Consider the following 13,278-nt stretch of genomic DNA (forward strand, 5'->3'; position numbering starts at 1 on the left):
GAGGGGTCCCAGACTGCCGACAGGGCAAGGCCGGGCTGGGGGACCCCCCTCTCCACCCCCCTGAGTGCACAAATTTTTGTGCACCGGGCCTCTAGTATTAAATATTATACTAAGTGGTGAATAACTGAAAGCTTTTCCTCTAAAGTTACCAAATTCATAGAAAAATACAATGCTGGTTACCAGGACTGGGTAAAGGGCAATGGGAAGTTGTTTAATGGGTATTTACTTCAAATTTGCAAGACTTAAAAAGTTATAGAGGTGTTTTATAGCAGTATGAATATCCTTAACAGTACTGAAGTAGTCAGTTAAAAACAGTCAAGATGTGTTATTTCTTACCACAATACAATGACTGCTGGGTCTTATGCAGTTTTCATGTAATAAGTATAGATTACACCCAAAATTTTGCATTTCTCCCATGTTTCCAGGCAAAGCTGATGCTGACAGATGCCTAGTCATATGCTCTTCCTTACAAATCCTAGAATTTGTTGGAAATTTTTAAAAAATTATAAAATTGATATGCCAGAGAACAAGTCAGAGAACTGTGTAGTTGGTATTACAGAACTGCTTAACAAGTGTTACTTATTACGTGTTTAAGTGTTCTAATATAGCTAAGTTATTCAATAGTTTCGGTTTTATCTAACTTCACTGGCCAGTGATGTTCACCTTATTCCTTTTTTTTAATTTAATTTTTCAATTACATTTGACTTTCAATATTATTTTGTATTAGTTTCAGGTGTATAGTAATCAGACATTTATATAATTTACAAAGTATTTTCCCAATATTCCCAGTACCAATCTGGCACCATAGTTATTATATTATGAGGAGCCCAGTGCATGAATTCATGCACCTTGAAAGAAACTGTGGGCTGTGAGGCTGTAGTGAGCACAGGGATGGGTCTCAACCCATCTTCCACACCCCCGCCCAGCCCCTCCCACCGTGGCCCCCAGTCCCATCTGCCAACAGCCCCAGTCCTGCTGCCACTCGCACTCGCTGATGGCACTGGCCTTGCTTGCACCCGCTGACTACGTGGAGCAATTGAGACCAGCGCCAGCAGCAGGTGCGAGCGACGCCGGCACAGTCAGCAGATGCGAGCGGTGGCTGCTGCTCCAATCGTCCCTCAGGAGCAGGGGGAGGTAAAGAAGCCCTGAGGGGCTATTGGGGCCAGCAGCCAGGCGCCAGCAGTGGGTGCCAGAGGGGTCAGGTGCTGGCTGCAGATGCAAGCGCCCAGCAGGACTGCAGCACACAAGAGCAAAGAATTTTCAGTAACCACCAGAGGCTCACCCCGATGACAGCAACTGATGCCTCACCTTGGTCTGGCGCCACCACTCACCTGCTCCACCATCACACCATGGCCAATGTCCATCATGTTCCGCACTCTGCGGCCTGCTGCCAACACCCACCATGTTGCATGCACGCCCCCTGATGGTCAGTGCATAGCACAGCAACCGGTTGTTCAGTTGTTCCACCATTCGGTCTCTTTGCATATTAGGGCTTTACACATATATAGACTATACTAGAGGCCGGTGCACGAATTCATGCACGGGTGGGGTCGCTCAGCCTGGCTGTTGAATGGGCTAATCAAGGCCGTCTCACCCAGGCCCAATTGGGGCCAGCCAGGGGGAGGGACCGCGGGAGGTTGGCCGGCCACAAGAGGTTGGCTGTGGGAGTGCACTGACCACCCATCAGTGGGGGGAGTGATCACAGGAGGTTGGCCAGCTGAGGGAGGTTGGTTATGGGAGCACAGTGACCACCAGAGGACAGCTCCTGCATTGAGCATCTGCCCCCTGGTAGTCAGTGTGCATCATAGCTACTGGCCAGTCATCCGTTATCCGGTCAAAAAGGTCTCTTAGGCTTTTATATATATAGACTAGAGGCCTGGTGCATGAAAATTCATGCACTGGAGGGGTGGTCCCTCAGTCCGGCCTGCCCCCTCTCACAGTCCGGGAGCCCTCAGTGACAGGAGGTGACCCAGTGATCAGGGGAAGGTGACACCCTCATCACACCTCTGCTGCTGCCACTGCCGGCAGCACAAGCCTCGGCCGGCCCTGGTTACCTGAGCCTCAGGTGGCCCTGGGTGGCTGGGCAGCCACCATCCGAGGCTTGCCTGCCCCTCGGACAAGCCCTGGGTGGCTGGGGGGCTGAGGGCGGGTCTGGCCACACCGCATGCCTGCTACCCCTCCAGATGGGCTGAAAGGACTGTGCGACTCCAGCGGAGCTGAGGGGACTGGGCACCGCCATTTTGTGGCTATTGGCGCCACCATCTTTGTGACAGTATCATGGTCAATTTGCATATTCTCTTTATTACATAGGATTCCCTATGTTGTATTTACATCCCTCTGACTATTCTGTAACTACCAATCTGTACTTCTCAATTCCTTCACCTTTTCACTCAGACCCTATCCCCAATTCCATCAGTCTGTTTTGTTTACATTATTTAGATCCCACATATAAATGAAATCATGGTAATTTTCTCACCATATTCTCTTAATACTGAACTCAAATTTCTATTACTTACTATTTAAATTAGGCAAACACGTTTCTAGAGGTGAAGAACTACAGAATCTTTACCTTTAAAATTAAAGATATTTTAGAACTAAGTAAGGTGATTACTGCAGATCATTATCAATGAACTAATGACACTAACTATACTTTAAGATGGTGCCTGTTGTTTCTTATTTAAAAATCAAATCCTCACCAGAGGATAATATTTCCATTGCTTTTTTAGAGAATGGAAGGGAAGGAGGGGGTAGGGGAGGAAGCAGAAGAGGAAAAAAAGACAAGGAGGAAAAGAGGGAGGGAGAAAGAGAGAAAGAGAAAACGAGAAAGAGAAGGGAGAGACACATCAATTGGTTGCCTCCCGAACAAGACCCGCACAAGCCCCAATTGGGGCCAGGGATAGAACCTGACACCCAGGTAGGTGTCCCTTGACCAGGAATCGAACCAGAGACACTGCATTGCACAGGCCCATGCTCTAACCACTTAGTGCATAAGCCAGGAATGTTTCCTAAATTTTAACTCACTAAACATCAAAATGTCTCAATCCTTTTTAAAAATCTTAATATAGGTTAAATGTTTGTGCTCTAAAATTCTTATGTAGAAACCTAATCCCAATATAGATTTAGGAGGTGGGCCTAAAATCCATATTGAAGTGTAATTAGATCTGCTGGATGAATGAATGAAACTAGTGACCTCATAAGAGACCCCAGAAACATCCCCACCCTCCTTGTACCATGTGAAGACACAAAAAGAAGACTGGCCATGAACTAGGAAGTGGGCCCTTACCAGACAATGAATCTGCTAAGTTTGATCTTGGAATTCCAGCTTCCAGAATTGAGAGACATGTTTGCCAGTACATGGTACAGTTACAGCAGCCCAAATGAACTAAGGTAACTCCTAATAACTTTTACTTAGCTTCTGATTGTTTTACTCTGGCAATAATCCATTTTACAGTATGTTAGTGTCCACTACAGTCCTCCCAACTGGTGAAACAGAGTTAGCTCTGAGAGGTCATTTTGCTAAGGAGATAGTAATAATCATCACTGATTGTTGAATTAACTTAGTGCTGTGTATGAAATGAACATAAGTGCTAAAAAAATAATTTATCTACCATTTGGTCCAGCAATCCCTCTTCTGGGTATGAAGCCAAAAAATATGAAACCACTATTCATAAAGACACATGCATTGCCATGTTCACTGCAGCATTATTCATGGTAGCCATGAAATGAAAATAACCTAAGTGTCCTCTGATGAATAATTAAAAATATGATACATACGTACAATGGAATACTACTCAGCTATGAGAAAGGGTAAAATACTGCCATTTGCAACAACATGATGGATCTTGAGAATATCATGCTAAGTGAAATAAGTAAGATTGAAAAGGACAAGAGTCATATGATTTCACTCACACGTGGGACATAAAATTGAAAGCAACAAAGGAACAAACAAGAAAAACAAACAAAAAATCATATCCAGACAACCTTATGGTGGTTACCAGAGGTAAGGGGGCTGGGGAAAGGATGAAGAGAGTAAAGAGGGTCAAATATAGGTTGGTGGAAGGAGACTAGAGTGGTTAACACACAACGCAATATACATATGATGTATCATAGAAATGTACACTGAAACATATATATTATTACCCAATATCACCCCAATAAATTAAAAAATGTAAATGTAAAAACATGTTATCATGGGAAATTTATCTCAGAAGAACTAGATATACTAAATAACACTTTGAAGATAAAAAATAAAAATGAATTTCAAAGACACAGATTAAAGAACTAACTAGCTTTTAACTATTTAAAATGTTATTTGCATAATGGGATTAACACTACATTCAAGTCACAAAATTAAAAATTAAGCATTTCCATTCCATTGTTATATAAAATGAATTTTTAAAATGGGAAAACAAAAATAGTCCATTACTTTATGTTTATTAGATTTAACAAAACTGCATGGTTTTGGTGTGTTTTTTTCTTAAGAAAAAGTGTTAATATTGGTATCAAATACACTAAACACTGATTAACAGAAAAATATTCTAATTTTATTTTGCATGTTATTCTCAAGTACACATTTACAATAGTGTCACACTTTTCTGTATGAATTTCATATTTTACTTTAAGTAAAATGTGTACAGAGGAAGACAATATTTAATAGGCTATTTCAAAAAAGCAATAACTTTTGGTCTTGTAAAAATCTGCACCTCTTTAAACATTAAACAGAAACATCACTTTTTTATCTTTGCTAATCAAATTGTTTTAAAAATTAAAGCAGCCTGCGACTAATATCAGTACATAATAGTACGTACAATTTCAATTTTTTAGCTTTGCTAATCAAATTGTTTTAAAAATTAAAATAGCCTGCAACTAATATCAGTACATAACAGTACATACAATTTCACTTTTTCTTTTAACAGTTTACCATATTAATTACCTTTTAAATGTTTCAATACTGTGCAAAAAACAAAACAATTGTGTAACTTCAGTCTATGTGAGAAGCAATAACTTATGGTCTTGTAAAAATCTGCACCTCTTTAAACATTAAATAGAAACATCACTTTTTTATCTTTGCTAATCAAATTGTTTTAAAAATTAAAGCAGCCTGCGACTAATATCAGTACATAATAGTACGTACAATTTCAATTTTTTAGCTTTGCTAATCAAATTGTTTTAAAAATTAAAATAGCCTGCAACTAATATCAGTACATAACAGTACGTACAATTTCTTTTTCTTTATAAAAACAGTTTACCATATTAATTACCTTTTAAACATTTCAATACTGTGCTAAAAACAAAACAATTGTATAACTTCAGTCTATGTGAGAAAATAAAGTATGTAAAGTGTGTTCTTTATGTTTATTTTAAAAATATAAATAGCTATCTTGTTTTAAAATTTTTTAATGTAAACTTTAATTTAAACGCTTCACTTTATATTACAGGAGGGGGAGAAACAAATTAAAGGGAGATTTTTTTTAAATGCTCACACAAAGTAATAAGACATTACAAGAACAGGACCATGGATGAACACTAAAAAAGAGGTGAGGACATAGATGAGGGCCAAGAAGGCATAAAAGGTACCAAAATCCTTCTTGTGGCTTTGGTTGGCATTAAGCTTAAATCAAATGTCTAAAGCATTTGGTTTAGAACTAAATTAATCTTGCTTTCACATGCTCTTAAAACCCTCACATATTTAGATTTCTAACCCTACAAATATAACTTTTGAATACGAATATTAGTGGCACTGAAAGAGGCAAAAGGTAAAATCTTTACAGCAAGAGTAGAAAGAAGCACCGTAACATGGTATCAGTAATCTAAAAAGGTTTTTGTTTTTGAAAACATGTATTCATAAAACCAAATTCTAATGAACTATTAGAATTAATTTCATATTTGAATTAATTTTATATCTATTATTATTACTCATTGACCGTGTAATGTCAATTCTTAGTGAAAAAAAAACTGTGAAAGACTTGGTGATTCCAAATAAAGCCTCACATTTCATTATGTACATTACAATTTTATCCTCTTAAAAATTTTTTTTGAATGTTAAATCTTTGCAACTCTGCTAACTATCAAAAAAGGCAGGTTGAACTAGCCACATGTTATTAGTACCCATTCTCTGGTACATGAAGCCACTGCTTCCTAAGTTCTCCATACTTTGTGGAAAAAAAAATTCTTTTATAGGCTTCTGAGTGAGAATGAAGAGATTTATGTCTGGATAGTCATTAGCTTTTCAAAATTCAACTTATGAGCTGAAATTGAAAGAATACACTCTATTTAGAAATACCTTAACTTCTGTTTTCCAATTACCAAAGAAATTTAAAAGAAAAATGCCTTCCGTCTTTAAAAACACTAGTGTCTCTTATTTCCCTAGTTATGCTTCAGCTGAATTTTAATCTCTCTAAATAGTAATGATGTATCATACTACATTTTGCAAGTTTGCAAAATGCTCTTTTGTACATCCCTGGATCTTTCCACTTACTGTACACTTAATACTATAGACTTAAATTTAGTATTGAATGTTTACATAGGTAAAGTAAGCAACATAGAAGCACATATAAAATTTAGCGTATGCTTACACCCAAATTGCAAAATATCCTATGAGCCACAATTTAACTTTAAACTCAGTTCACAGTAAGTCTCATTCATAGAATACAACCACTCCAAAACAGGAATACTCAAAACCTTTCAATAAGACTTTCTATAAGTGTGTTGTACTGACAATACATAAACACTACAAAGGAAGTCAAAGAAAGCATATTTTGTCTTCTCAACCAAATGAAAATTAAGTACAAACCTACTAAAGTTATCATAAAAAAGTTTCATTGCCATGTGGTCTGAAAAATACTAAGACAAGGAAATTACTTTCATATGACAATTAGACCTAACGGTAGTATCTCCCATTCATATTAGCAGATGTTTCTATGTAATATAAAAAAAAAAAACTCATGGGGAAAATAAGTCAAAATGACCATTTTTAGAGTTACCAATTTTATGCATTCTCGTATTTAAGCAGTCTTACGAGAGTACCATCAAAGTGAATAAAGTAAATAGTTAAATAAATAATAAGAATTCTAAGACTTAAAAATAGAACCAGAGATTATTTAAATAAAAGCAACTTGATTGTTGCTACTTTTCTCTCATTAAACAAATAGGATATAGAACACCCTATGGTATTAAATGTAAAAAGAAGTCAATTAGAAGCAATATTCTATTTGTACATACCATAAACCATTGTACAGTTCTGTATGTGAATGACACTGATGGGCTTTAAAATGAATTTTCTGCTTCAAGGCCAGCATCTTCACAAACATCTGTACAAGTATTGTTAGGGCAGACCCAGTTCTTTATGATGCCGCATTATGTGCTGGTTCTTTTCCGAGGGTCTCCGGAACCCTTTCTGGCAGTACTCACAACGGTGAGGGTAGTCTTTTGTATGAATGGAAATAACATGTCGTTTAAAGCCTGAGGCATCTGTAGTGTTATATTCACAGTGCTCACACTGATACACCTTCCTGCCACTATGTGTCTTCATATGCTTTTTAAGCTCACTCTGTTGCCTAAATCCCTTTCTACATCTCTTACACCTAAACGGAAGATCTTTTATATGAACCGAGAGAATATGGCGACTTAGAACAAATGGATCTGCAATCTTAAAGTCACAATGTCTACACTGGTGCATTTTTTCACCCTTGTGAGCAGCCACATGTTTCTTTAGTTCTGAAGGCCTATGGAAGCCTTTATCACACATATCACACTTATGGGGGTAGTCCTTCGTGTGAACTGAAATTGTATGTCGTTTCAAATCACTTGAGTTCGAACTCTTGTGTTCACAATACAAACACTGGTGTGTTTTGTTTTCTTGATGAATAAGAGCATGTTGCTGCACCTCTTTGATATCTGAGAAATTCAGAAGACAAATGTCACACTTGAATGGTGTCTCTTTATTATGCTTAGTTTTTATATGCGTTTTCAAGTTAGAAGAGTCTGCAGACCTATATTCGCAGTATTGGCATTGATACGGCTTCTCCCCAGTATGGATTCGCATGTGCTTTTTGAGCTCTGAAGGGTGACGAAAACCTTTACCGCAGTCCACACAAATATAAGGAAAGTTCTTGCTGTGAACTGCCAAAAGATGGCGGTTCAATAACCCTTGTTCAGTGGTTTCATATTCACAATATTTACACTTGTACACTTTGTTGGTTCCTTTTTCGTTATGCACCATTTTGTGAGTAAACAAATCCCCAGAATGAGAGAAATGCATCCCACATTCATCACATTCAATGGCCTTCTCTGTCTTATTGGTCAGCTTGTGGCTTTCCAGGTGGTTGTGTAAATTTACCTTCTTATTGGTAGTGTAATCACAGTCAGTACAGTGGTACTTCTTTTTGGCAAGGTATTCAGGATGGTTTTTCATGTGCCTTTTCAAAAAACCTCTGGACTTAAATTTTTTCTCACATATCATGCAAGGATAGACAGTTATGGGATGTCCATCAGGGCCAATTATAATTGCTAAAAAAAAAAAGAAAAGAAAAGAAAGAAAGGCACATAAGACATCAAACCAAGTTCTGTTTTGATTTCCACAAAACTATAAAGTGTGTATTCCAAACAGAATTGGATGGATAAGCACTCCTAAATTAGATTAGCATTTCTTTATTGTGTCAACAAAAGAAATATAGCAGCCTACTAATAAACAGAATTTGTTCCAAAAACTTCATTCAATCTGACTGTACCAATCTCACTCCCAGGTCAAAACAAATAAAGTACCAATTTAAAGCTACATAAATTTAGATATCTATTGAAAATCATTCATAGAAATACAGTTCAACATTACAACCTTGTTTACTCCAAGACAAATTTATGTTAACTTAAATTTTAACAACTATAAAGAAAATTTTAATATGCAAATAATTACACAAGACAATATAGAAAAGGAATAGGCCCAATAAATAACCAAATTATTTGTCTTCCTCCTCTATAAGTTATACCTCTTATGCTGTCAGTAACAGATTCTTTAAAATTATCCACTGAAAGGTAACTAACATATTTTAGGAATTTAATTTTATTTTCACTAAAGTAATCTAAGGTTTTGATTTTTTCCTGAATGTCTGTTCCAAAGACAATTTCTTTTTATCCAAGGAAATCACTCAAGAATATCACCAAATTCTTAAGATTTTATCTGTCAAGTCAATACACAAAAGCTATATGTGGTTTAGCAGCTAAGATGCCATTACAACATCTTTGTAGATACACACTAATTTTACATGAGAGCTCATAAAACACATTGTGTTGTGGAACTTATGTGCCCTCACCTGTTTGGTACTGCTTGGAATCAGGTCTTCTCTTTTTCTTTGATTTTTGTTTAGCCAGTCTGCCGAGTCCAGCAGACTCATCTATGTGCAATTGGGCACTTGCAGTGACATTCTGGTTTTCAATTCCGTCAGAATTACCACCTAACAATGAGAATTAAAAAATAAAATTATACAGTATTCTTTAATTATAACAAATTAGGGAATCTATATTAACTACAAGAATGAAAAGTAAGCCATGATATTCATGAATGACAGAATTTCCTAGCTAGTTAATGAGTTTTATGGATATACATCCTACATAATAAAAAGTAATATGCAAATTGACCAAACAGCGGAACGACAAGTCGCTATGATGCGCGCTGACCACCAGGGGGCAGGCAATCAACACAAGACCTTTCTGCTGGTGGTCAGTGTGCTCCCACATGGGGAGTGCTGCTCAGCCAGAAGCTGGCTGGTGAGCACAGCGGCAGTGGTGGGAGCCTCCTCCTGCCTCCACAGCAGCACTAAGGATGTCCAACTGATGGCTTAGGCCCATGGGGAGCAGGCCTAAGCTGTCAGTCAGCCATCCCCCAAAGGCTCCTGGACTGCGAAAGGGCGCAGGCCAGGCTGAGCGTCACCCCCTCACCCCACCAAGTGCATGAATTTCGTGCACCAAGCCTCTAATTTATACAAGACTGTAGGAAATACCTAACTGCTAAATCTATCATCATTTTCCATGAGCATACCTCATTGTGACTCAAAATAGTAAAGTTGTGGCCCATCTATAATCAATATAAAAAACTTTAGGCTGAAAGACTATGTACCTCTTACATAAAATAGACATGAAAAAAATTCCTACTAAAATTAAAAAAAAACCTTCCTACACAATAAAATCGTAGTATGCAAATTGTCCCCTTGACCAGGAGTTCATCCAGGAGTTTGACCAGTGGGAGGGGCCAGCCTGGCTGGGGGAAGGGAGGGAGTACTTGCCCAGCAGCCGGCAGCCGCTAGGGACTCTACCAGTGCATGAATTTCGTGCACTGGGCCTCTAGTTAACATATAATCTTCCTCTACTTTTCCTTAAATCACTGTCCTGGTACTTCATATTTCTGAAGCCTAAGGCTATACACACAATTTTCCAGCAATAATTTATGTTTAAGAACATGAATTGTTCTAATTAGTGTGTCACTTACCATAAGCTGCTGCCCATGCTACAGGCATGAAAGTTTTTATTTCATTGTCATCAATTTGCTGTTCATGCACAGCAGCAGCAGCAACAGCAGCATCCTCCTCTCCTACAATCACTTCCATATAAACTTCATCAGTGTTTTCTGAAACATCTAAATAGAAAATTAACAGAACACTTTTAGGACAAGGTTTGTAGGAGGTCTGCCACATCTCTTATTTGAATACAGTTAATAGACAAACAGAAAAAGGTTCAAATGTTACACATCTAGAACATTATTTTCATATCCTATCTAATAAAAGAGTAATATGCAAATTAACCATCACTCCACGACAAAGATAGCGGCGCCCATAGCAGCTGGGCAGGACGCTGGCAGCGTCACCCCGGCAATGTGGGCCCAGCAGGCAAATGGGGCCACAGGCAACACCCAGTAGGGCCTGCTGGGCGGTGGCAGCGGCGACTCGCAGACAGGCAAGCGGGGCCCGCAGGCAGCACCCAGCAGGGCCTGCTTGCCCATCCCCGTGGTGTGGAGCAGGCAGGCCCCACAGAGAGCAGAGAACCACGGAGCGAGGGCCCAAGCCGACAATAGCACATCCCCTGAGGGCTCCCGAATTGGAGAGGGTGCAGGTCAGGCTGAGGCACCTCCCCACCCACCCTCTCCCCCTGCCTTGCACGAATTTCATGCACTGGGCCTCTAGTAGTAAATAATGATAAATCTGAATGAATCATTCCTTGTTTTGCCTTCACTATAATTTCTGTTTTAAGTAAAATCCTAATGATACATTAAGTGTAGCTGATGTTCTTCTTTGGAATACAGCATAAGGAACATAAAATATGCCTGCATAGTGCTGCTCATTTTTTTGTATGGTTGAATTTTAAATTAAAAGCATATAGAAATATAAAACAGTCTCCCATAAAAAGGCCGCCTACTTACTTAAATCTTCATCTTCTTGCTTAGAGTCACTGACAGTCATATAAACCATTTTTTCCCTTGGCACACTAATACTGCTATTGTGGTCAAGTAGTTCCCTAGGATCATTCTCCGGTTCACTTTCCACGATGTCCACAGTGCCACCTAGCAGGAAAGATGACAGGTACAAGAACTTAGCCGAAAACTTAATTTTACTTGGTTTCACTTTAACAAATAATGACCTCTTCCAACGCTTTTATATCAGTTAACTAGGACCCCAATGCACGAAATTCATGCAAGAGTAGGACTTCCTGCCCCCAACTGCCAGCACCGGCTTCTCTCTGGCACCAAGGACGTGGATTTCCCTCTGGTACCCAGGACCTGGGCTTCCCTCCAGCCTCCAGCAGGCACCTGGGACCTGGGCTTTCCTCGAAGCCCCTCCTTCGTCCAGAAGGTCGTCTGGAAAGACGTCCAGTCTAATTAGCATATTATGCTTTTATTATAATGAAAACTTGTTTTATAAATTATCCTAAAAAAATTTAACTGTTCTAATCTAAGTGATCAGGTTGAAGTGTTTGATTGGGATATATGAACATACTAAGGGTTTCCTCTTACCTAAGTCATCCTCTCCAGGGTCAGTTTTAAAAATGTACACTTTGATGACTTCAGGACTCGTGCCATCCACTTTCAAAGAACTGATTTCTGACTCTGTGTCCATGGCCATTCCAGAGGAAACATTCTGTTCTATTTTGCCAGTATCATCTACTAAAAAATGAAGAAACACACAATAATAGTAGATTCGTAAATAAAATATTACCATTTTCAAAAGTCCTTTTTAAAAACATAATCTTTAACTTGACTCATATAATTAAATTATTTAGAAAGTAGAAAAATCAATGATTACATTTTGAAAGTCTTATCAAAGTGGGAGGAGATATTAAAGTAAAAAACACTTAAAGCAAATACCTGGTAGCCTTGAAAACTAACAAAAGTCATGAAATGACATACTATATACCCCTGGTTAAATTATATCCATTAAGTATATGCATCATTATATTCTCAAAAATCTTGGGCAGAATATCTACTAGCAAAATCAGCAAACACTGATCTTACTTAAGTACTTTATCGGTACTATCTAATGTTCATGGCTTCTTTTTTTATTATTATTAAATTTGACTATCACCAGTGGAACTTGATCTAATTTAGCTACAATCATGTTTTTTGTTGGTTCACTGCTTCTTTTAATTCTTTATTGTTTAAAGTATTACATATGGGGAGAAACCAAGATGGCGGCATAGGTAAACACTTGAGATTGCTGCCTCGCACAGCCACTTAAAAAATACAACTAAAAGACGGAACGGACATCATCCAGAACCACAGGAAGGCTGGCTGAGTGGAAATTCTACAACTAGAAGGAAAGAGAAAAGCATACCAAGACTCAGAGGAGGTGCGTTGCGGAAGTAAAATACAAAGGTGCGGAGGTGCATGCGGAGAGGGCTGGCGGCTGAGGTCACGATTGTCGTTTTCAATCAGGAGGGAGTCTCAGGCCCTGAGCTCCAGTTCTGGGCGAGTCTCTGGGGACCCAGACTCATACGGGAGAAACTGGACTGTCTGGCATCGGTAGGAACTCGAGGGCAGCTTTCTCTTGGAGGCACACAGAGCGATTGCTGGGGCCTCTGAGGACAGGACTGAGAGCAGCCATACTGCTCGCTCGCTCAGCCCGCCCTGTTGATCCCCTGAGACCCTGCCCCGCCCAAGCCGCACATGGAGGCTTTTGCATATGAAAGGCCCGGCCCTTTGTACTCTGAAAATTACTTAACAAACTGCAGCTGCCCCAAGGCCCCAGGGCAACTTGCATTGCTTTACAGCTGGCTTCTGCTGGGTAGCCTCAGGCA

At 39.1% G+C, this 13,278-nt stretch overlaps 1 protein-coding gene across 2 annotated transcripts in view; it reads right to left on the minus strand.

Annotated features, from left to right (window-relative positions):
• Window positions 1-7,281: 7,281 nt before the first annotated feature.
• Window positions 7,282-13,278, minus strand: part of LOC102245837 (zinc finger X-chromosomal protein) — a 29,337-nt gene continuing 23,340 nt past the window's right edge. For both annotated transcript variants that reach the window (XM_014544010.1, XM_005871551.2), the window contains 5 exons: window positions 11,999-12,148; window positions 11,408-11,548; window positions 10,481-10,627; window positions 9,309-9,449; window positions 7,282-8,508 (listed from right to left, as the gene is read on the minus strand). In XM_014544010.1, the coding sequence (XP_014399496.1) occupies window positions 7,325-8,508; window positions 9,309-9,449; window positions 10,481-10,627; window positions 11,408-11,548; window positions 11,999-12,148 (1,763 nt within the window). In that variant the 3' untranslated portion in view covers window positions 7,282-7,324. The remainder of the gene's footprint in view (window positions 8,509-9,308; window positions 9,450-10,480; window positions 10,628-11,407; window positions 11,549-11,998; window positions 12,149-13,278) is intronic.

The sequence above is a fragment of the Myotis brandtii genome, unplaced genomic scaffold (genome assembly GCF_000412655.1).
Source record: "Myotis brandtii unplaced genomic scaffold, ASM41265v1 scaffold3444, whole genome shotgun sequence".
NCBI lineage: Eukaryota > Metazoa > Chordata > Mammalia > Chiroptera > Vespertilionidae > Myotis > Myotis brandtii.